Source organism: Cavia porcellus, unplaced genomic scaffold, assembly GCF_034190915.1.
Source record: "Cavia porcellus strain 051 isolate PalLab524CR breed Dunkin Hartley unplaced genomic scaffold, mCavPor4.1 scaffold_2, whole genome shotgun sequence".
Taxonomy (NCBI): Eukaryota; Metazoa; Chordata; class Mammalia; order Rodentia; family Caviidae; genus Cavia; species Cavia porcellus.
In genome coordinates, this window is record NW_026947485.1 from 95,897,048 (window position 1) to 95,920,580 (window position 23,533).

The 23,533-nt window shown below is 39.9% G+C and overlaps 2 protein-coding genes across 4 annotated transcripts in view; one reads left to right on the top strand and one right to left on the bottom strand.

Annotated features, from left to right (window-relative positions):
* The window catches only part of LOC100715944 (deleted in malignant brain tumors 1 protein), an 88,204-nt gene extending 84,466 nt beyond the window's left edge, over positions 1–3,738 (top strand). Inside the window, 1 exon segment of the mRNA XM_063236094.1 lies at positions 3,166–3,738. Within this exon segment, the coding sequence (XP_063092164.1) occupies positions 3,166–3,454 (289 nt within the window). The 3' untranslated portion in view covers positions 3,455–3,738.
* A 4,547-nt stretch (positions 3,739–8,285) lies between these two features.
* Cuzd1 (CUB and zona pellucida like domains 1) lies at positions 8,286–19,370 on the bottom strand. Of its 3 annotated transcripts, none has more exons than XM_063244888.1 (8): positions 19,186–19,370; positions 17,175–17,312; positions 15,710–15,860; positions 15,151–15,368; positions 14,541–14,713; positions 13,105–13,496; positions 12,061–12,329; positions 8,286–9,031 (listed from the first exon to the last, which is right to left on the bottom strand). In XM_063244888.1, exons 2-8 carry the CDS (start codon positions 17,278–17,280, stop codon positions 8,850–8,852), a joined length of 1,491 nt encoding a protein of 496 aa, XP_063100958.1. In that variant the 5' UTR covers positions 17,281–17,312; positions 19,186–19,370; the 3' UTR covers positions 8,286–8,849. The 3 variants fall into 3 exon arrangements, with proteins under 3 accessions (XP_063100958.1, XP_063100957.1, XP_063100956.1); XM_063244887.1 differs by having other exon boundaries at positions 17,175–17,405; XM_063244886.1 differs by having other exon boundaries at positions 8,287–9,031; positions 17,175–17,389.
* Between the last annotated feature and the right edge of the window lie 4,163 nt (positions 19,371–23,533).

A 23,533-nucleotide genomic window follows, 5' to 3' on the forward strand; every position in this document is an offset into this window, starting at 1 on the left:
AGTCTATAGTCAGCTTGCTGCACAGTAGGGTGACATAGCAGAGAAGCAGCAGTTCATGGCATGAAAGGCAGAAAGTAGCAAGTAGTGAGCCACAGCCACCTGCCTTCCCTCTAAATCTTTAGTGTTTGTCCAAGATATAAGCCTATTGATTGGTGCCACCTACTGTGAGGCTTCCATTACCCATACCCAGAGCTGTGCTAAAACTCATTTATTTATCACACACCCTTAATCCCAGCATCATACACCCTAGATCTAGCCACCTCCAAAGATTCATATGCATCCCTTTATGCAAAAGGCATTTAGTCCATCTCTAAGAGTTGAAAGTCGTAACAGTTTCAGCACTGCTGAAAAGTCCAAGTCCAAAGTCTCTTATGAGATTAAGGCAAACTCTTAGCTGTGAGTCCCTGTACAAATGAAAACAAAGTTAAACACTTCCAACATTCAGTGGCTCAGTATAAACATTCTCATTCCAAAAGGTAGAAATGGGAGGATAGACAAGAATGGGGCCAATGCAAGCCCAGAATCCAGCAGGGCAAATATTAACTCCTGTAGTTCTATGTCCAGCATCAGGAGCAATCTGTGGCAAGACATGAACTCCAAAGGGCTTGGGTGGCTCTGCCCCTATGTCACTGTCATTTGTTGCAGGTCTTACAAATTTTCTCTTGGGCAAACTTTGGTCAATCCTTGTGGCTTTCCCCTGATGACCCATATTCCTGGCTTCTCCAGCCTTCTGGAGTCTCCACTGCATCTTCAGTTTCACACTCACAGCTTTACACTGCCCTCTCAGGGGCACAGTGCCTAGCCTAACCAGGCCTTCATCTGAAATCTGAGTGGAAGCCTTCCTAATCCCTCAACTCTTGCATTCTGCGTGCACCTAAAACTAGCACCATGCGGATGACACCAAGGTCTGCTGCCAGCTGGAGCAGTAGCTAAGCTTCCTACTCTCTTTGTTGTAGGCACTAGTGCCAATTTGTTGAGTACTATGAACCCAATCCTGAAGAACAAATTCTTTAGGCCACTGTCATTCTGGGACCTGGTTTTCTAAGGCTCTCTTCTCAAAGCAAAGTCTTTCAGTTTTATAATCTTGAGGCTGTGAAGAGGAGTCCTGATGGGTCTTTTGATGTCCTCAGGCCATCTTTTCTATTGTCCTGTTTGTTTCCAGCAACCAAATTTTCCACTGCTTCATCTTTACCATCCACAATTTTACCAGAGCTTCCTTTTTGCCCAAACTCACAGTGCTTAAAATCATTCTTCTGGGTTCTTTGCTCTTGATTTTCAACATAGATCTAGTTAGAAGTCCCCAACAGTAGCCATGCCACTGTTCAACATTAGACTTGAAGTTTCTTGTACCATATTAATTAGTCCACCACCCTTAATCTCAGTTTCAGGCAACATCTTTGGACAAGAAAAAAATGCAGACACATTTCCCACCAAAGCATAATGTACATGATCTGAAATCCAAAAGCCAATGCAGTCCTTGTTTCTAACTGAAACCTTCTGAACCTGGTCTTTACCAGGTGCATTTCTCTCAGCATCTTAATCTTCTGACCTCTGACCAAAATCTCCCATCAAATTCACTTTACAGCATTCCAGGGATGCTTCTTCAGCTATCATTTCCTAATCTTTCTAAGTTCTTACTGTAAGGCAAGTTTGAAAGACTCCTGAACCACACGATTAGACAATGTCACAGCAATAGTCCCACTCCCAGTACCAAAATTTGTCTTGTTATTTTTCTCATTGCTGAGACAAAATGCTCAACACCCACAAGTTGAAAGATGAAAGACATCAATTCACTGTTTGTAGAGGTTTCAGTCCACAGATGACTTGCTTCAAGGCAGGGTAGTACAGCAGAGTGACATTACAGCAGAAAAACAGTTCATGCTATGGCAGACAGAAGGCAGCAAGCAGCAAGCAGTGAAGCAATCCTCCTTTACCCTTTTATCCCACCACCCAGGCTACAAGCATTTTGAGTGATGTCACAAATGACCTTCCCATTATCCCCACCCAGAACTATACTAATTCTGGTCAGTGGGCTAATTTAGTACCAAACACCTTTAATCTCATGCCCTGGATCCCCCCAGCTCCAAAAAGCCCCACCTATGAGCACATAAGATTTAGAGTGAAGGGGGAATATCTAAATACAGGCTTTAATACTGATAGAAGGATACTGAACTATTCAAGCACAATCATAAATTTATTCATTTCTCTGTGGTTCCATCAGTTTTTATCCCATATATTTTAATGCTTTGTTTTTTAGGTAAATATGTATTAAGGATCATTATATTAAATTAAATATTAATTATAATCTTGGTTATCATGGTTAAGGATTGTCTCCTTAGAGAACTGACCCTTTTATTGTTATGTAATCTCCCTTTGTCACTTGTAGTTACTCTGGTTCTAGGTACTACTTTCTAAAATTAATATAGCTTCTCCAGCTTTCTTTGGATTGGTATTAGCAGGGTATGTCATTCTCCATCTCTTTACCTTTAACTGTGTCTTTATATTTAAATTAGGCTTTTTGCAGACAACATATAGTTAGATCTTGTTTTTCAATCTACTGTGTCTTTAAATTGATATAGTTAGACTATTCATGTTTAAAATGATTGCTAACTGAATTAGGTTAAAATCCAAAATCTATTTACTCCATTCCCACCACCCTCTTATTTGCTGCCATCTCTAATCTTAATTGAGCATTTTAGTGTGATTCCACTTTACCTCCTCTCTATATATTATTTGTACTACTTTCATTAACTTTTTCAGTAGTTGTATTATGGTCTACAATATTGAATTTTGAAAAATCAAAGTTCACCTTCAAATAATAAATAATTTATAATCTTCCTTTTGTACAAAATAGAGGAGGCCTTTGGAAGACAAGAGTTCTAACTAGAATTTAATTACCTTATTTTGTTTTCATTGTGCTTATTTTACACTTCCCTTCTATTTATGTATAGGAATAATGGGTTTTCAATACAATCATATTACAATCATACTAGGAGTTGGAATAGGAGTAGTAGTAATTTCTTTATAAAAGAGAGAGTGTACAGTGGGAAGAGCTTCAGTTGAAACTGAGAAACCTGGGGCCAACCCTGGTTACTTGAGTTAGAATGAATTTACATCATGCTTGACATTAATTAATCTTTTTGGCCTTGATTTTTTCCCCATCAGGTGTATCAAAGACAATACCTATGTCAACCTCCACTCTCCACAGAAGAATGTGGCCCAGTTCAAGTTCAATGCCTTCAGCGTGCTGGACAGCTATGATGTGGTCTACCTGCAATGTAAGATTGTCATGTGCAGAGAAAGGGACTACTCTCACTGTGCCAAGGGCTGTGCAGAGCGAAAAAGGAGAGATGCAGATCCGTCGGAGCCCAAGGAAAAGCAGACCGAGCATTTCCAGATAGTGGGACCACTAGAGATCCATAAAACAGTCAGTCAGAGTAAGACACAAATATGATTTCTTCAACTTGTATGTGAATATATTAGAAATTAGGAGCGGTCTACTTCTTGCAGTGAAGCATTGTTTAGTAAATGAGAAAGAATTGTTACACAGGCAGAAGAAACAAAAGTATTGCTTCTCTGACGTTTGTGACTAAATTAAATCTCTAATTACTGCACTTCTAAGGCAATTACCTTTCTGGGCTACAAATGCTGATTTTCTAATTCTTCCTTTTCAAGAAGTTGATCATCATCTTTAAGTGTACGAAATGTTATTAAAAACAGGTTTGTCTTCCTTTACCTCATGGGCAATTTAAAGACTTAAAAAAATCAATTACTTGTTATTAAGATACTAGCAAGTAGATCTCTGTTTCTGTCAGTCTGATATTGTGAGGATTTTTTGATCTTCCTAAGAGTCTTATGAAAAATAAACTGTCTGTAAGAAAGCCATTGTTCATTTTTCTTTACAGTAATGGGAAAGTTGAATCACATGTATGATTGATTTACCCAAGCTTTAATTGGTTTTGTTTCAAAGGGAAAAAACTGGAGCACAGCTTTATGGGGTTGGGATATCAAGTATCTGCTTTCTGTGCTACCAGCTCCCCATGTAGTAGTGTTTTCAGTCTGTTTCTCAGATCTTGCATCACCCAGGAAATTTGAGAAATACCCGAACAGACAAGGAAAGAACCACATATTCCAATGTATTTCTGTTAAACAGAGCAGCGTCTGCTTTATCTATTTCCTGGTGCAGAAAGACGCCTCTGGCAGCCTTACCACTCTCAGAATCTCCTGTAAATATATAGACTTGAACACTGATGGTTTTGTTTGTTTTTGCTTGTTAACAAAATTTATTAGCAATATTTAAAATATGAATTCCAAGAAGTTATTCTAGTTTTTGTTAACAAATAGTGGTGTGGGAGATGAGACTGCTGTATTGTGAAGACCCACAAGGCAATAGGCATTATCTGATCAGCCTGGGGAGCCACCCCTCAGATCCTAAGACACAAAAATCTGACAGTTGCCCTAAAAGGATGCTGCCTCTAATGGGAACTCCTTGGTTCTATTAGCAACATGTCCTTCATTGAGAACTATATTGATAATGATTAATGATACTGATTAAAAGAATTTTGGCCCAGGCCAGACACTGTAGCTGGTGAAGCCACAAGCCTGCACCAAGGAACTCCTATCTCCCCCACCCCTAGGAATTTATCTATGGCGCCAAAAGAATACCAATGGGCTGCCTGTGCATCCCTAATGTCCTTCAGGCACCACCCCTAACCTAAGCTACATGTGCCCCCACTCCACATGTTCAGAGAGATCGCCCATGCCTGGGGGAAGATGCCATGCCCCAGGGGATCGGGGGTGTCTCTCCCTGCAGTCTCAAAATAAAGGTCATTTATATTTCATACTTCTTATCTTTTCAGCCGCAGGTCCCCCACAGTTCTATCACTGATATTTATTTTGATGAAATTCCTTCATACACAGAAATTGATGAAATATGGACCCCAGTCAATATGGTGAACAAGACATCTGTAAACCAAGGTTAATCTTAAGCCACATTAAACAATGATTTTAGCATCAGGCATCTATTTTACATAAATCCTTCAAAGGAATAAAGAAGTTTTTCCAACTAGTCGTGGAGTGCTATAGAGTTTCCACTTTCCAAGGTTCAATTTCCCATTAACCGTGCCTACCCATAATGTGTTGATGATGTAAACAGAGACTTAACTGCCAAAACCCAGCATATAGGCTAGATAAGGGATAGGAGGCCTGACTAGCATGTGTGAGGCTCTGGGGTCAATACACAGTACTAGGGGAAAAAATCCACCCAAAAGAAAGAAAACAGCTAATACTTTAAGAGTTTCAACAAATCCCTACTGTGAAAAGCACTGGAAGTAAAAGAATTAATATTTAAATCAGTCAATTCATCCCAGTGAACTTCTAGATCAGTGTTACTTGGTGTGGTTTAAGGGACCAGATCCGGGAAGCAGCCCTCTCTAAAGTATTCCAGGTGATTCTTAGGAACAGTGAAGCTTTAAAGACAGGCTAAATTTGGTCAGCATCCCATGCCCCATGGATCAAAATGCACCTTTTTTCAAAGAGAATCCTCCAGTTGGGGAACATCAAGGGTGTACACTGAAAAAGGTCCAAAAACAGCCTACTGTCTCTACCAAGAAGACCAGCAAAGAGACAATCCAGCAATAGAGGAAACTTTTAGACAAAAGCTGTCCTGCTGTAGTAAACCACCAGAAAATCCTAAGCCCTACCCCACCCCCCAGCCTGCAAAGGTTGAGTGCAGAGCCTAGCCCTTGTGCTCCCTAGTGCTCCTTCACTCTTTCCTCCCCTCACAAAGGTGAGGTCAAAAGGCAAGGTGGGAACCTGGGTGCACATCACCTCCAGAGAATGGCAGGACCCTCAATTGCACATCCCCTGTCAGATACAGACTAAGTAGGAAGACTGGACTTCCACTGCAGTCCTATGGGTGCCATAACCCATGCAGCCCTTGAGGTTCCTTGGGTGAAGGACCACAAAAAGGTGAGAAAATAGACAAAGCTAGGGTGAGGTTGAGCCCTTGCTCTCCTGATGGGAGAGAAGGAACTGGCCCCTCACTGCAGGGGCATTTATTTATATCTTTCAGCAACTTAATGTTACATGACACCCTGTTGTCCTAGCAACCCACTGTTCAGATTGTCTTGGGCTAGGTGTTCTCTGAGCTGAAGCTTGCCCCAGGCACTCTTTGATCTTAGGGTGGTCATGCTCCAGCCTTCCACTTACAGTCAGTTTTCAGCTTCAATGGCTCCCAACTTATGAGGAAAGGATGAGCAACTCGTTTCATTCTGTGCTTGTGAAATCAGGCCCAGGCCAAGGATGAGGGCATGGGGGTAGGTCTTTCATTCCTGTATGCCACCCCTCAGGGCAGCTAAGCCCAAGTGGAGAGCTTGGTCCCTCTAGTTTGCATGAGTCTGGTATTCTATTGACCATCCCTTTGTTACTAGAAATACTTCATGAAATACTTTAAGGAAGTCTCTTGTCTACAGTACAGAGGAAAATTTGCCTGTGAGACACTGAAATCCTGCTTACTAAGTGGTTTATTAGCTGATTTAGGAAGTGAATGCAGTGGCTCCTCAGGGGTGACACCCAGATGCCACTTCAGATTGTCACCCATTCTCCAGGCTGCCAGGGATCACTGATAGTTGAAGGTTGTTAGTGCCACTGCTCCCCCAAATTTCCCTCCACTCAAGATATCTGTCCTGTCCAAGTTTATAGCCATAATTTGAGCCAACAGAAATGTATGAAGTCTGAGCACTGCACCTCAGTGGGACATCTGAAGGGCCAATATGTCCCCAGGATTCCCCCCGAAATTGGCTGGGCCCTTTTATGGCAGGTCCTTTCTAGATCACCAGCTCCCGGTCCTGCCTCACTCACTCATCAAGGGGATCACCTTGAACACCTTTTCCACGAAACCTCTGGATAAGGTGTATTTTCCCAAATCCCCACCCATGGCAGTCAGGACTAGTGTGGCCCAAGAAACAGGTTCTAAAATGGGATTGGGGCCCTGGAACTGAGTGAGAACTCTTTCTGGTCAGGGATGAAATGTGGATGCCCTGACAGCTCAGGTATTCTCTCATTTAGTCCCTGCCACACCCAGAATGATGGTAGCTGCTTCCAATTCTTTTTTAAATTGTGGAGACCTAGACAGCATACTTGACCAGGAGCACCCTTGACCAGGCAAATATGAAGAACTATAGGCCAGGCCACCACCAACTCCAGGGCATCACTATACTTCTTCCTAAAACAAAGCAACACAAATATATATATATATATATATATATATATATATATATATATATGGAGAGAGAGAGAGAGAGAGAGGTATTCAGCTGGCATAGTGGCACACCTGTAATCCCAGCATTTGAGAGGCTGAGGCAGGAAGTTCACTCTGAGTTTGAGGCCAGCCTGAGCTACACAATGAGTTCGAGGACAGCTTGAACTATGTAGGGAGACTTTGTCTCAGAAAAAAAAAGTAATGGTGAGAAAGCCGACAATGAATTGGTATAGCTCTATATCTCCATTACAAAAAGACCTTTAGGGGCTCATGGTAATATAATTTTCTATACTAGTGAGTCACAATATTTAATAATTTAAAAATTAATTTTTAATAATTTTCTTTCTTACACTTTCTGCCCACCTGCCCTGTTGGCCAGCTCCATTAGCCAGCAGAAACCATCAAGTCATTTCCTGATGGAGAGACCACTAAAAGGAGGCCACCAAACCGGGCTTTTGGGCTGTTTTAAATACTGAATGTTGTCTGCCCATTCTAACTAAATTTCAGGTGTCTTGATGATAAGTTAGAAAAGAAGCTTGCAGTGGATTTAAGTTTTACAGATGAACATATAGAAGACCCACAACATGGCTACTTGGAAAAATATTTAGAAGATCTACATGGAGATATTAAAAACAAAATGGAGACAATTTGGTTTGATATGAAGCTGAAAATCTTTAGATCTTTGAAAAACTGTTCTGGGAAAGTACAGTGTCTATCATATCCATTGTGCATTCCCCCAGCAACCTGTGTATGTGGATACATTTACAGTGTAAAGAGGGCATCTTTGGGGGTTCAGGAATGTAGTTACCTGTTTGGATTTATAGAACCTGAAACTGCATGTGTTCCTCGGCGATGAGGAAGCATTGTACAGCACAGCTCGTCTAAAGTAATTAGCTTCAGCATGTTAATATTCGCTTACCCACTATACATGGGAACTTGTAAACCACACCTGGTTACTCCTTGCTAGTATGATTAATCATTGGCTTTGATATCTGATGATATATAGGAGGAAAAATTTTTATTTCATTAATCTAGAAAATGTATGAAGTCCTTCATTTTACAGTCAGGTTCTTCCCCTTTCGGAGCTGCTGAGAAACATTGAGACTGCATCTGTAAAACATGGGAAGCCAAGCAACTGCCCTGCACTCTTCTGCACTCTTTGTTTCAGACCTTATAACTTTTAATACTTCTAAGGTAGCATATTTGCCATTTATTTGCATATTACATTTGCACTGTTTATTTAGCACCTGAAAAATAAACTTGAAAAATAACATAAATTTTAAAGACTACTCTTCTTAACCATAAAATAAATCTTTTTCTGTTCATCTGATATTTGGTTAAAGTGTTTCATGCATATGAAAAGTGATGCTCATAATTCATGTAATAACTTCAGTTCCTAAGATGGCAGTTAATGGATAGAATATTTGTTTATTTCAATCATCTTTTAATGAAATATACTGACACAGTGACATAAAAGTCTATCATTTTTTCAGTCTCTTCCTACTTTATTCATATCCTGGATAGCCATGAAGAATCATTTCTTTCAACATGCTGGGATAAATTGTGTCTTGCTTAGAGCCAAAACCAATTAGTTAATAGTCTGTAGCCTCTGGTACTTGTAGTCTGACCGTTGCTTTACAAAATGCCTCACTGTGATCGTGGCCACAATCACTACATTCAGAGCAAGTACCACGAATGAAAACACATGCAGGCTGTTGAAAGGCTGGCTCCAAGTGTCTTCTGCAGGTGTCTGACGCAGAACTCCTGCACCTGGAAGCAAAACAAAACAAAACTAGTACCATTACAAAACATTGGAAACAGTTATAGCATCTCTACACATCCTTTGAATCTTATGCATGAACTAATACATAGCTCCAAACTAATATTGAGGAACTATTATCAAATATTTTATTAACTTATGTTTATGTTAAATTTATTTGTTTTAAGTGGTCAATTTAATTTGGCTCCTTGATATAACACAAAAATGTAAAATTTGAATATAATAATCAAATGGAAATGCAGGTTCATATATGAATGGTCATTTCTTTTCCATAGTTATCAAAATATATTTGTCAATAGGAAACAATTTTATTACTTTGAAACAGGAAAAGAATAGTCATTTCTATAATGACTTTGATTCACAAATTTTCAACTAATTTCAGACTTCTGTAGATTGCTATGTATATACTATACTACAAATGCTATACAACTATAAATTCATCATGAATCCTTTTAGTGAATGTATTTATTAAAGTTAATGAATTTAATTTTTGTTGGTGCTGTTATTTTTGCCAAAGAAATGTTTTGCTGCAAGCCAGAATCAATCCTTTTAATCCATTCTACTAATAATAAATAAAGAGATGAGCTATAAGATTCTTTAATGCTGACTAAAGAAAATGTATAGAAAAAAAAGATTCTTTAATGCCACAATCGCACCTAAGATAAATTCTTAAAACAACTTTTTTATTTCATTATGGCTTATATTACACTATTTAATTATAGATTATCCTTGAATAGTTACCATACTTTCTTTCTCATTCAACCTATTGATCTCAGGCAAGAAGAGAGCTGATCTCAGCTTAAAAAAGAGCTGAGTTACCCAGTGTCAATAGAGTAGACTCTATTTTTTTTAAAAAATAGCCAGGCATGGTGGCACACACTTATAATCCTAACACCTGGGAGACAGAGGCAGGAGGATTGCTGCAAGTTCAAGGCCAGCCTGGGATACATATTGAATTCAAGGTCAGTCTGTCATACAGAGTAAGACCCTGTCTCAAACAAAACAAAACAAAACTTTAGCTGGGCATGGATGGTGGCACACACCTGTAATCCCAGCAGCAATTTGGGCAGGAAGAGTACAAGTTCAAGCCCATCCCAAATAATCTAGTAAGTTAACCTAGTGTAACCTAGTGTAACCTAGTGAGTTAGTGAGACCTTGCTTCAACATTTAAAAAGGTCTGAGAATGTAGCTCAGTGTGCTGGATTAAACCCTAAGTACAATCAAAACAAAAAAAAAAAAAAAGAAAAGAAAGAAAGAAAGAAAGAAAGAAAGAAAGAAAGAAAGAAAGAAAGAAAAAGCAAACCCCAAAAATGATTTTTTTCCAATAAGTATTGTGGGCTAGGGATTTAGCTCAGTGGCATGAGCACCTGCCTGGTAAGCCCAAAGTCATGAGCTTGACCCCTGATACAAAACAAAACCAAAAACAAAACAAAACAATAAGCTGTTGCCTTCTATACAATAGCTTGACTTTTTGTTTTATTTAGGGGTTAAAATATATCTATTCTTACAAACAGGAAATAGGTATGTGAAAAAATGTTCAACATTACTGGTCATTCAAGAGATGCAAATTAAAAGAACTCTGATGGGCTGAAGATTTAACTCAATGGCATAAGCACCTGCCTTGCTAAGTGTGTGGTCATGAGTTTGATCCCCAATACCATACACACACAAAAGTACCCACTAACATTCTATCTCACTCCAGAAAAAATGACTTTTAATCAGGAAATCAATCAGCAACAAATGCTGGTGGGGTTTTGGGGGGAAAAGGAACCCTTCTCCACTGCTGATAAGACTGTAGACTGATGCAACCACTGTGGAAATCAGTGTGGAGATTCGTCAAACAACCAGGAGTACATGTTCCATTTGACCCAGCTATTTCCCTTCTTGGTATTTTCCCAAAAGAATGAAAAGATCAATCACAGCAATATATGCACCCATGTTTATAGCAGCACGGTTTTGTAATAGCCAAATCCTAATAACAGCTCAAATGCTTGTCAACTGATGAATAGATAAAAGATGATGTGGGCATGGTGCTGCATGCCTGTAATCCCAACTCTCAGGAGGCTGAGTCAGAATGGTTGTTACAAATTTGAGACCAGTGTGGGTCACAAAGTGAACTCAAAGCTAGCCTGAATTGCATAGCAAGACCCTGTCTCAAAAAGACGGGGAAAAAAAAACAGAATTATTTGAGGCCAGGGATATAGCTCAGTGGCACAAGTACCAACCTGGCAAGTGAAAGATTCTGAGTTCCATTCCCAGGACAAAAAAAAAGATGTGATTTTTGTTATGAAATGCAATAGTACTCTGCCATAAGGAAGGGTAAGCTGGATGCATTTTTAAGTAAATGGATGCACTTTGAGATCATTCCCCCAAGTGAAATAAGTCAGCCATACATGGGTAAATATTGCATTGTTTCTCTGCTGTGAGAAACCAAAAGTTTAAGTAAGGACCAAAATGTATAACAGGAATTTGAAATAGGAAGAAAATGTTCAAATGGGGAGGGGAACACGGAATGGGGAGGGGGAAAGGAAAGAAGGGAAAAGTAAAAAAAAATTAGAAAAGAAGGAAAAATGGAAACAAACTTTTTGTAAATGGGGACGGGAAAAGGGATTGAAATGAGGGTGGGGAATGGGGAAAAAGAAACAAGTTATATCATGTACAGGTACAAATTCCTTGTGATGAATGCCATCAATATGTAAATCTAAAATGCACCAATGAAATCTGTTTGGAGGAAAATATACATTGCTTCTGGCTATGATATCTATAGCAAACAGGAAGCTAAAGGAAACTTGTTTTTAGAAATGAGGACAATACTTGTATACTCAAAAGCTATAGGATACACTGGTGAATCAGCATACCCAGTATACACATTATCAACTGATGAAAAAAAATATTTCTCCTGTGTGCTTAAAAGTCAACACTTATTTACTAAAAGCCCTATTACAAATCTCTGAAATGCACATCTTAAAAACAACTGCATTTTATAAGCCAGGAGGTGGTGACAGATATTTTTTCTTACCTGAATTTCCACTTGCACTGCGATCCCTTTTCAGACGAATGGGTCCTATGATAGAATCCGTCTTCCATTTGTATGAAGAAATATCTCTTTTCCTTCTACTGACACAGCCTTCATTACAGCGGGACTCGTGGTCATCACTATCACATATCAAAATCTTACACTGCAGATACACAGAATTCAGACTTCTCAAGAATTTAAAGGCATTAAACTGGAATCTTCCATGGTGTCCAAATAAGGGATACACGTTACAAGTCTCATCTTGACTGCATCTGAAACAGAATTCGCAAACACACTCAGAAGATACACAGTGATTCATCTTCCCCATACCAGGAAGAGATGATACGAAGTTTTCAAAAAACTAATTTGCAAATCCAGAAGTTTCTCTAGGAAGACAGCTGTGGCTCACACTATAGAGAGCTAAAACTAGGGATCTGATTCCTGGATAACATACTAAGGTTTTTTCTGCCTTTAAAGTTCCTGTCCATGTGAACTAATAAAAAAACTGACATTTGCATATGGAAAGTCAAATACATCCTCTCATGCTTGTTATTAATATATCAGCCTGGCTGATCTGGTAAAATCAGCTTCTAGAAAGGAAAAGGGAAACATTTCCTTTCAAATAAAAATTTTATACTTTTAAGAATGCTCCATACATTTTCCTGATGATATTATGTTCTAAAGATGACATACATCTTTAAGTAATATCCCTTTTTTGTTAAAAACAACCAACATCAAAAACATAAATAGGTCCCGCTTGACATAAAATAAATGTTTTAATATCTTGTAATTACCTTTTAAATGCTACATATGGGCTATGTCCACAAAATGGTTTAACTTAAAATTTTGTGACATGTACACAAAAACTGTATTCCCTAAAATGACTCAGATAAATTTAATGAAATTGAAGAGATAAGATATTTAATTTAATTCCATGGTAATGGCACAAAGAAAACTAAATCCCTGGTACCAAAAATTATATTATTTTATTAAAATCATTATTACTCTTGGGAAGGAACATCAGACATCAGCTGCTTTGCTACATACCCACTCTTGATTAAGTCGTAAGTTGGAGAACCAAAGTCAGAAGTGGGAGAGGCTATACAGGCATCGAGAAATACCACCAGGTTTGGATCTGAGGTATGTAGACTGACTTGCACAAAAAGAGTCTGGTTCAAATCCACATAATACGGAGACTCCAATATAGGGTTTTCAAATGAATCCGATTCAAAAAACGCCATGCTCGTATTGTATTTTCCCAGTGCATTTTGGTTTTTTATGACATCGTCTTCTGTGATGTACATTATCTCCACAGTGGAATTATATTCCATTTCACATTTCACAACAATCTCTAGATGTTTCTGACGGGTGATCACCGCAGACATCGGGGAAACCACAAAACTAACTACGTTGGTGTAAGAAATTGTATGGTCCTCTACCTGCAGAACAAGATGGAATTCAAATTACATATTTTAGTCCAGTAATACTTTAGAGAATACATGGGAATGACTCTTGCAGATAGAGAAATAATTTTTTTAAACTGCAAGATAACTGCTTTTGTGTCAAAATACTATATACTCTAAATGTCTTACTGACGAGAGTATTTTGGGACATGAGCAATGACAATGTGAGAAGAGAGACACAGCTTGGAAACAGAATTGAACAGGACGTTTTTCAGTTACATGAAAATCAACTTTGGGCCAGGTGTGGTGATACACGTCTGTAATCCCAGCACTCAGCAGGCTGAGGCAGGAGGATTGCCACAGACTCGAGATCAGCCTGAACTACATAAAAAATATAAAAATCAAAATAAGAAAAGATCAAATTTGAATGCAAATTTACAGCCCTACAAAGACTTTAAATCCTACAACATGTTCTTTACATAAAGAGCACTAAATGTAGCCAACCAGGCAGTTTCCCAAGCGTGCACAGACAGGAGCTCTGCAGAGTTCCCTCAACTGTCTCTTTAGTGTAGTAGAACCTGTGCTCATTTTGGGCACAAAAAAAATATTCACTTCTGTCCTTGTCAATTCCTCTTGTGAGGCCCTCATTCTTTTCAGTTAGACTGGTGCTTAGCATCCTGAGTAAAAAGTTTACAATGTACATCCTAAAGGGACCGACAGGCTGAAAATGCCTAAAATCTTGACTCCAAGTTCTAAAACATGCAGAACAAATCACTGAGTTCCAATAAAAATCTTTGATATTTAAAATAAGGGCAATGGTTTTGCCAACTTCGCTTTATAAGGGAAGAGGATCTTTAAAATTCAGCTTGATTTTTACTAAATATGAGAAGTAAAAGGTTTCTGCGCAAGTGTTCCATAGCACATAGATATTCAAACTGTGTCTCACACATACATTTTCAGTGATCTTTACCTTCTGAGGAAGAAAAAACACCCTCCAGTCACCCTGAGAATGGATGCGATAGTTTGGCATTTATGCATAAGTGGCTGTGAGCACTGTGTGTCCACAGGGTTTTGCTTTACCTTTTTGATTGTACCACATTCATCCAGAGGGATAGTAAATTCCACGACATTTGATACTTCTGGTCTGCAAGTTGGGTCATTTAGTTGTAAGTTGTTCTCATTATAGTTAAATGACTCCAGATAGGTTTTGCTTATGATAACTCTCATCTTATCAGAGTCACAAATTAAAGATGCTGCCGGGGAAACAAAGAGGGAAAAGGATTATCATGTTTGTGAGGATTAGGTACTCTGAAACTTAGACTTCCATATGCAGGTGAGTCTATGAACAGCCAAAATTCTAGTGTAGTTTGAAGCCTGAGACAACTAAGCAATTGATGTGCTTTTTACAATATTCATTTTCACCTTATTTGAGACAAGAATCTATCTAAGATTTTTATATCTTTTCAGGCAATGTTAAGAGGACTAGCCCCTCTTCTCTACAGAAATCTTTTTTAGGTGAATAATATTGTTTCTTTTTCTATTAACAATGCACAGAAATTATTATCCAGCTTTAGGTTATGACAGAGTTTCCAAGTATCCTTAACAGGTTTGCACATAAGTGATAACCACAGGTAGGCACTTTTTATGTAGACAGCTCAAAATTGCTAAAAAAATATAAAATATAACTTACTAGTGTCGATATTTTCTGCATAAATTGAAGTGTAGGAAGCAGAAAAGCCTCGATAGGAATTGGCATAATCTGTAGATAACACAACAGTCAAAGCATTTGAAGAAGAGTCGAAGGTAGGTGTCACACGGCCACAGACTTGTCCCATCAGGCCAGATTCGGTGGAGGAGCCATCATAGACGGCAATAAAATCAAATCTGCAGTAGTCATCTATTTCTAGGCTAAGGAAAAGAGCCCCTGGTGAAAAGGATCTTAAAATCTATTCAAATCTATCAGATATCATCACATTCTTAAGAGATTCGGGATTTTTCCTTGCAATGACATCTCAGGTTTATAATGACAAGTCTGGGATTTTGCCACCTGATGGTACCTCTGAATCTTCAGAAAAATAGTCAACTAGTTCAGTGCAATAGTATAGATGAGTATCTTTGTTTTTATGTCAATTCCTTGAAAAGTTTTCATATATAGAGGCTGGGTATGATTACTTCTCTTCCCTGGGCCCCCCAAGTTGCCAAGTGGGTTTACTGCATTTGCTCCTCCAGGAGTGGGCCCCAGTACTTACAAAATCTCTTTGAAGTTTAATCTTATTTTGTAACCTTTTTCCACCTGTATGTGCCACACACAATAAGCCAGCTCAGGATGTGGCCGTGGGTAATTGGGACTGGTAAAGGATCCTTCCAAAGTGTTCAGGTAACCACCACAATTTGGAATAACTGAAAGAAATATGAAGGTGGTCAATAATGCAAATCAAAATAGATGTTTTTCATTTCATGTATGGTGGATGTCCTCCCCTGGGTATAATTTCATCTCTGTCTTTCCCAAGGGCTGCATATTTAGGTTCTGATTTTTCTTTATCAATGGAATTTCTGCCCCTTGGTTCAGGGCAGAGAGCAGATCTTTATCCTGCTCCAAATGAATAATACTAAATCTATCACAGGTGTAGAGATTCTCCATCACCTGGATTGAGTCGTAGAGAATAAAGTCACATTGCTAGGACCAGCAATGGAGTCGTGTCCTTCCTTAGCTGCAGCCTATCTCTCTAGGCCCATTGGCCACTAGAAAGTGGCCTGCTGCCCCAGTGTCTTCTTTCTTCCCAGATCTGCTCAGAGCTACTAGCTCTACTATCTATTCCTTTCCGGATACTTCTGCCTCTCCCTTCCCTAATCATGCTACTGTTCAAAGCTCAGCTCAGTAGCATCCTTCATAAAAAGGCTTTTCATCCTTCTCTGCCCTATTAAGTACATAAGGAAGCAGCAGGACAAATAAAACAAGCAATACTGAAGGCTCTTTTCAGGGACGTAAAGTGGTCTACATTGGTCAAATCAGAGCATGCATGTCAGGTAAGGGCTGGACACCAGGTTTGAAACAGTGATCTGGGTCTAGCTTAAGAAAATCTTAACCGTTCTACTCTAAAACTTTTGTGGCACCAATAAATCAGTGGTTTAAGCAGAAGACTATCAAGACCTGCTTTGCACCTTGGAAAGAGAGCCATAGTGGAATATTTCCCACAGACTCACTCCCTCAAATTCATGGCATTCTGCAATGAGTAAAAATGGAACTTAAATACTGCAAATGTAGAACTCTATAAAATAAAACTATCTTTAAAAATTTAAGCCAACTCTATGTGCAGCACTCTGCAGTTTTCTTGTTAGATCATCTGGGGGACTTGATAAGCATGAAGGGCCCACAGCCCCAATCTACATCCAATGATCTAAATCATGATTGCAAAAATCTTAACAGAATTGATGAATAGGCTGAGTGTGGGGACTCTATTGCTACCTGATCATCCCCAGCTAGATGCTCCCACAGAAGCAAGGAATCAGAATCTTCATGGTGAGCCCCACATTTGTGCTTTAACAAGTTCTCCAGATTATTGTGTGCATAGTGGAGGTAGAGAACTGCACCTCTCCCAAGCAGGGAAGTCTCTGAGGGAATAGGTCAAACTAAGATTGAAAACCTCAGAGCCAAAGCAGGTGTCACTTGTGTTTGCAGGACCACAGGAAAAGGATGTGTAGACAGCAACTTACTGGTGTCAGAAGAGTAGTAGTAGTAGAAGATAAAGACACTTCTTTGGATATTTGCAGAGTCTGTGATTATTTGAAATGTTAGTGTATTTGATGATGACTCAAACATAGGAACGAAGTCATTTTTACTGCAGACTTCCCCTAGAAGAGGCCCATCAGTAGAGTGTCCATCAAAGACTTTAATGTTTTCACTTTCACATGTTCCCTCTGGATCCAGCCTGTGGACAGAACATACTGGAGGCAGGAGAAGAGCCACTAGCCAAGTGGCTTCACAGAGCAAAGTCAACTACTCGTATTAGCAAGATGATGTATGCAACAGTGGCAGATCTGTTTTATTTAAACTTCTCAAAGATTTACCAGAATCCTTACCACCTTCAGGATCAAACCATATACCGTCAACCTTTGTGAGATCAGGAAGCTGAATTGTTTTACCTACATCTCATACGAAGTAAGTGTTGGAGATGAGCCTAAAAGCCAGGATTCTGTTCCTTCACCCTATTTCCATCACTCCTTTTCCTCCTGCCCAGGAAACTCTAGGGAAAACCTTCTTAGTTAGAATTGATTCCATAGACATTTTGATATCCAAGGCTGCTGATTGGAGAAGTCCCTCTTCTCCCGCAGCCACCTCTCTCGGGGTAAATAGAAGCTTAGCATCTCCCTAGATGCGCCCTCCTTCCCTGTATCAATGCCTCCTCATTCTGGAGGATGGCTAGTTTCATAGTGTGGACAGGAAGCGTAGGGTTTCTGTTTCCTGCCCAGTCCAACAGGTTCTCTCCAAATGTCCACATAGGATGCATGTCCAGGATGGCATAAGGCAAATATCACAAGGGTTTAAAAGTCTGAGTTCCCTTCCTATCTTAGTCATTTACCTGCTATGTAACATTGGAGGAGTGATTTAGATATCCTTAACTTCAGCTTTCTCTTCTAGAAAATGGAGAGTGCATAGCATACTTTTTACTTTTTGTCAAGTTTATACCATTCATAACGTAAAGCACTTACCACAGGCCTGCCACATAGAAAGCACCCAATATATGTTAAATGTTAATTTTTACTTACCTTTGTTCTTCCCACTTTTATGTTTTTTCTCTTTACATATCAAAAGTAATGTATATTTTTATAACTCTACCAGTCCAGGAAGTTTAAAAGTCCTCTTCTTTGTTGATTCCTTCAGTGTCAGGTGAATCCAACTTCAGTGATAAAGTTCACAAAGTGACCAACAGCATGAATGGTCATCTGGGAATTTGTATCCTGTGCAAATTCTCAGGTATCCCTCCCCATTGGAATAAGTTGGTGAAGCCCCTGTTTGGGGACCTCCTTGAGGTGGGGTGAGATACTGAGCACTGAGTCCTGAGTGCTGAGTAAGGCACTGAGATGGGGTAAAAGTAATAGCTGCGGGTGCTGGAATCTCATTCCTACTTATTACTTTGTGACTTTGGGACCACCGAGTACATTCTCTAGGCATTGTTAGCTAGTTAATGGCACTAAAGTGCAGCCCATAAGATGGTTGGTAAGATTATCTGACACAGATCTCTAGAAGTACTGAGTTACAGTGTAGCCCTGTGTCCTCACATTGGCCTCGCACTGTGTTGTCTGGATGCTTATAAAAATCACTTATGATTTAAGTAAAAAATACTGATGCTTGGGTCCTATCTCCAGAGACTGTTGTATAATTAAGAATTAGAATTTTATTAAGATATAGAATCTGAAATTAGACTAGCTGGTTACTAACCCTAATCATTCTACTCACTGTTTGTGGTGACCTCAGCATTTTGAAATTTCTGGATCCGTAATCCTAGTAATGACTTCATAGGAGCTCTGTAAGCCAGTGAGGCATGCAGTTATCAGCACTGGCTACTACTCACTACCACCACCACCATCACCATCATCATCATCAATACTGATGACTGTCAAAATTATCATCACTATCAATACCATGCAAATTACTACCATCTCTACCACCTCTAGCAGCAGGAGAGCTGAGCTCCCACCTTGGAAAGCTGAAGACTCTACTTACTGGACGTGGGAAAAGATGATTCTGACACTCTTGTCTTCTGGTCTTTCTATTGTCCATGTGCAGTTCTCAGCGGCATTGAGTTGCAGGATTACGGCACTGTGTGTGTCTGCCAGATTGGCCCCTCCCAGGCTGGCAGTGCAGCTTGATATGCCTGGGACAGAACACAGGTGTCACTGAGGAGAGTCCCAGCCCCACCCCCCTCCTGCAGCTGTCTCCCACATGCCATACCCAGACAGGCATGTGCCTAATCACAAATGCTATTTTGGTCATTCCCTATCAAGTCACGAGCAATAGATTTTTCCTTCTTAGAGCCCTTGAGATTTTCTACATATGGTCCATCAAAAAAGAATATAGTAGGGCCTGAAAAAAGACAGTTTCAAAAGGGAGCTTTACATCTAGACCATGAAACAAATCCTTACAATTCCATCTTTAAAAGACAAAGAGCACAATTACAAATGGACAAAGTAAATAGATTTTTTTTCCAAAATAGAGCTGGTGATTAAAAACTTATATAGTAGCAAACTTGCTCATTTTTTCATCTCCAATGAGTAGAAATATCCTTATACCAAACCTTTTATTTTTATCTAATTCTAAATATGATCTTTATTAGAAAAACTCAAAAAGCAAACATAATTAAAGAAGAAAAGTATAATTGTACAAACCCAACTATGGAATACCAATCATCATAAAGCCTTGGTGTGAATACACCCAGATTGTTTTCCTTCCTCCATTTTTCCTTCACTTTACAGATTTCATACAGGTCATAATGCATAACCTTACCATAAAAACTATCATAAGTTTCAGGCAGTTTTTTTCTCCATCTCACTAACTCATTACTCATGCTAAATTTACAATTCCAGCAATTAATCAATGTCATTTTTTAAAACACATATAAAAGTGTTTCTTGGTTATGAACTCACAGTAACAAAATCACTGGTGGAAATTTATATTCTTTTTATGGTTATGTAAAAGCACATACTTTCACATTAACTTTGTGTATTTTATTATTATTTTCCTAAAATAAGTTCTTAGTAATGAAATTATCCAGTAAAACTCTATGTGCTTCGTATATTTCAATGTATAAAATAAGACTAAAAGAAATTAACACCAAGCCAAAATCACACCAAGAGCATTAAAATTTTATCTGTGTTGGAGCCATAGAATCAGTGTTCATTAAGTTTTCTGGTTAATCCTGACTAAAAACTTTACTAGAGGGAACAATTAAAAGGACAAAGATAAGAAAGAAAAAATAAAAACAGATGAAGAAAGGCACCAAATGGCATTGGAACCTACCTAATGGGCTAGAGGGAGGGCTGGCAGGCAGGGAACAGAGGAAGCCAGCTGCATGAAACCAGGATAGCACCCCCTCCCCACCTCCAATAAAGCACAAAGAAGACAAGAGGGAAAGGGCTTACCTAAAGAAAACTCTTAGTATATAAAAATCTATATTCACATCTATGCATATGTACACATATATATTGTGCATATGTATTTCACTCTAGTCACTGTATTACTGCACTAGACACATACATCACCCCTTAATTAAATCCCTAACTCTGCCTTCCTAAAAGGCTCCTCCTAACCAACCTAGAAATCCTAGACACAAGGCCCTCAGGAGGACAAGAAGATGTCAAACGAAGTCCACCAAAAGGAATGGCACCCTGATTAGGGTCTTGTGGCCTTTGATCCACCCAAGACATGCCAAAGAGTCAAGTTGTGGCAAGTTTCGGGGAGGTAGGGTCTCCCAAACCCTGATAAAAGAAGCTGGGGACAAAGTCCCAAGGATATCCATCTTTCCAGAGCCCCCTGTCCTCCTCTCCAGAGTACCTTTCTATCTTCTTTTTCCTCCTTACAAATAAAGTATCTTTGTTTTTGAAAGCTCCATCTCATTAACTCATTGCTAGTGCTGATTCCAGCAAAGCAGCAGTGACCACTCAGACTCAATAGGGCCAACAGCAGGAAATCTTGAAATTTTGAAAGAGGCCTGATGAAATAAGGTCTTCTCTAACGGTGGGGGGAAATCCACTTAAATTTTCTTACCTTCAGCCTCAGACACATTCAGCTCTACCAGACATGAGATGATTACAAGGACCAAGAAAATGAGCCTTCTTTGGTCTTCCATCCTTGAAAGGGGCTGACACCCCGCAGGGATAGTAGGCTTTTATACTTCCCTGGGTTTCGTAACTATTTGAGTTCACACTTCCCAGCCAAATCTAGGGAAATGTGTCAGTTTGGCCACACAAGGGGAGTTGCATGTGAGAAAATAACCAGGTGTGTAGCTGCGTCATTACCAGCAAGCCCAGCAGTAAGTTCATTTCCCCTCACTCCTGGAAGGGCTGTGGGCAGTGCCTGCCTCGAGTGCCCTCTCCGTACCATCTCAACAGCTGGCACAGCAGCCACAAGTAAAACTTGGGGGAACAAACCTGAGCATGAGCCTTGGCCCTGTCTGTGCAGATCACAAATGGGGTAGCGTCAGTGACACCTGAGGTCTTCGCTCTTCTGCTTCAGAAATTTCTAAAAAGAAGGCCCAGAGGAGTAGTGAGGGATGCACACTCTAGGCCCAGCTGGGCCATTCAGATGCCTGCAGGGGCCTGACCCTGAGTGGGAAGAGGAGGCAGAGGATGTGAGGAAAAGTGCAAGTGAGACCCCTCTGCGTAGAGTTCTAAGCATTCATGTTTGTGGAGGCTGAAGCAGGTGAATTAGAGTCCCTTTAGTACTGGATTAGTGGCTCAGAGAAAGGAATCTTGGCATCCAAGGTAAGTGAGGAAGAGCAAATGTGCATGTGGAGAAAGCCAGCCTTCCTTCCTTCCTTCTTTCCTTCCTTCCTTCCTTCCTTCCTTCCTTCCTTCCTTCCTTCCTTCCTGTCTTCCTTACTTCCTTCCTTCATTTGGCAAATGGTCATTTCTCACTATTCCAGGGTCTGGGAATACAGAGCTGGGAATATATAGCCATTACTGTCATGGAAGTTGCACTGTAAGTGAGGATAACACTGAGGTGAAAAACTGAAATTCAAATTAGGGAAAAGCTCTTGATTATTGCAAAGGGGATTGGATAGAGAATGGCTGCCTTGAGAGTATGGGAAGGATGCAATATCTGGGTAGAAAGAAGACACCTTGAGAAGATGAAATCAGTGCAAAGACAAAAAAGAAGGCATTCGTGTGTGGTCTGGCTTGGGTGTAGGGCTGGACCTGAGATGAAAGGATAAATGTGAAGGATCTGTGGTGGGAACTAGCCAGGCAGCTCTTCAGTACAAGAAAAGGGAGAAAGTGTGGTTGTGAGTCAAAAGGAAGGAAAATGGAGGTGAAGATGAAAGAGAAAACAGAGGATGGAGGATGGAAAGGCTGTTTTAAGACAATAGAAAAAATTTAAATTTATTACAGGTTCACATGAAATTTTTCAGTTAAGCATGATACAGTTGGCAGGTTTTTTAAGCATCATCTGAGCAGTTTTGTGAGAGTGATGTGAGTACAGACTGAGTCTTTCAGGTTGGAATCTTCCTGATCACTTTCCAGTGTTGTTGTTGTTGTTACTGCTCTGCAGCCCAGGACCCCTCATAAACCCACAGGAGAATGAACTTCCTGGGGGACAGCACAGTTCCCCAGGAGATCCATTCTTAATGGGGCTCCCGGGTCAGGTGTTGGCCCCACACTCAGTGTTGCAGCACCAAGGCCTTATGAATGACAAGAGGAAGTGGTGCTTATGAGGAATTTAGGCACCTGCCAATGTCCCTACACAGCTCTGTCTCAAGAGAGCTGAAGAGGCAGGGATTGGATGTCCCAGAACAAGAGTAAGCTGGGAATGTGGGCGTAGAGTGACATCTTTCTGATTAATAAGGATTGCTTGCTCTCAGTTGTATTCTGAAACACACCCCCTCCCTGAGCTTTGTCCCTGAACCCCACTCCCATCCTGTAGCTGGGATCTCCCAACTCCTTGATCCTTCATCCTTGCTACGTATATATTAGTGTTCTCTAAAGGGACAGAGTTAATATAAAATATATGCTTGATGACACAAAGGATTTGCTAGGTATGCTTACAGGATCAAAAGCAAAAAGATGCCCAATGGCCATCGTCTAGATCAGAGGTACAAAGAATGAAAAATGGCCACCTACCTGTGTAAGGCCAGGGGATTCTGCTGAAGGTCATAGTACTGGAGCGCATTAATGAGACCAGGAAGATTCTGAGTCAGAAATCCAAAGGATCTATGTTGGAGGCTGAAGAGTGTGCTGGAAACCTGAGATAACTAGAGACCAACATTCAAAGGCATAGGCAACCAGAAGAAGAAAGGGCGGACTTTCTCTTCTTTCCAGGAGGGGTCTTCCCTCCTTATTTTGCTGGCATACATGCCAGT

Bases quoted from the DNA above. Each gene is read 5' to 3' on its own strand.
- Cuzd1 (XM_063244888.1), bottom strand. From the start codon at position 17,280: ATGTTTGAGTCATCATCAAATACACTAACATTTCAAATAATCACAGAC. The intron at 14,714-15,150 runs GTAAGTTATATT...TTTCCCCGGCAG, and splicing joins TGCAGAAAATATCGACACTA to CATCTTTAATTTGTGACTCT. The intron at 9,032-12,060 runs GTAAGAAAAAAT...TTTTGCTTCCAG, and splicing joins CAGTGCAAGTGGAAATTCAG to GTGCAGGAGTTCTGCGTCAG.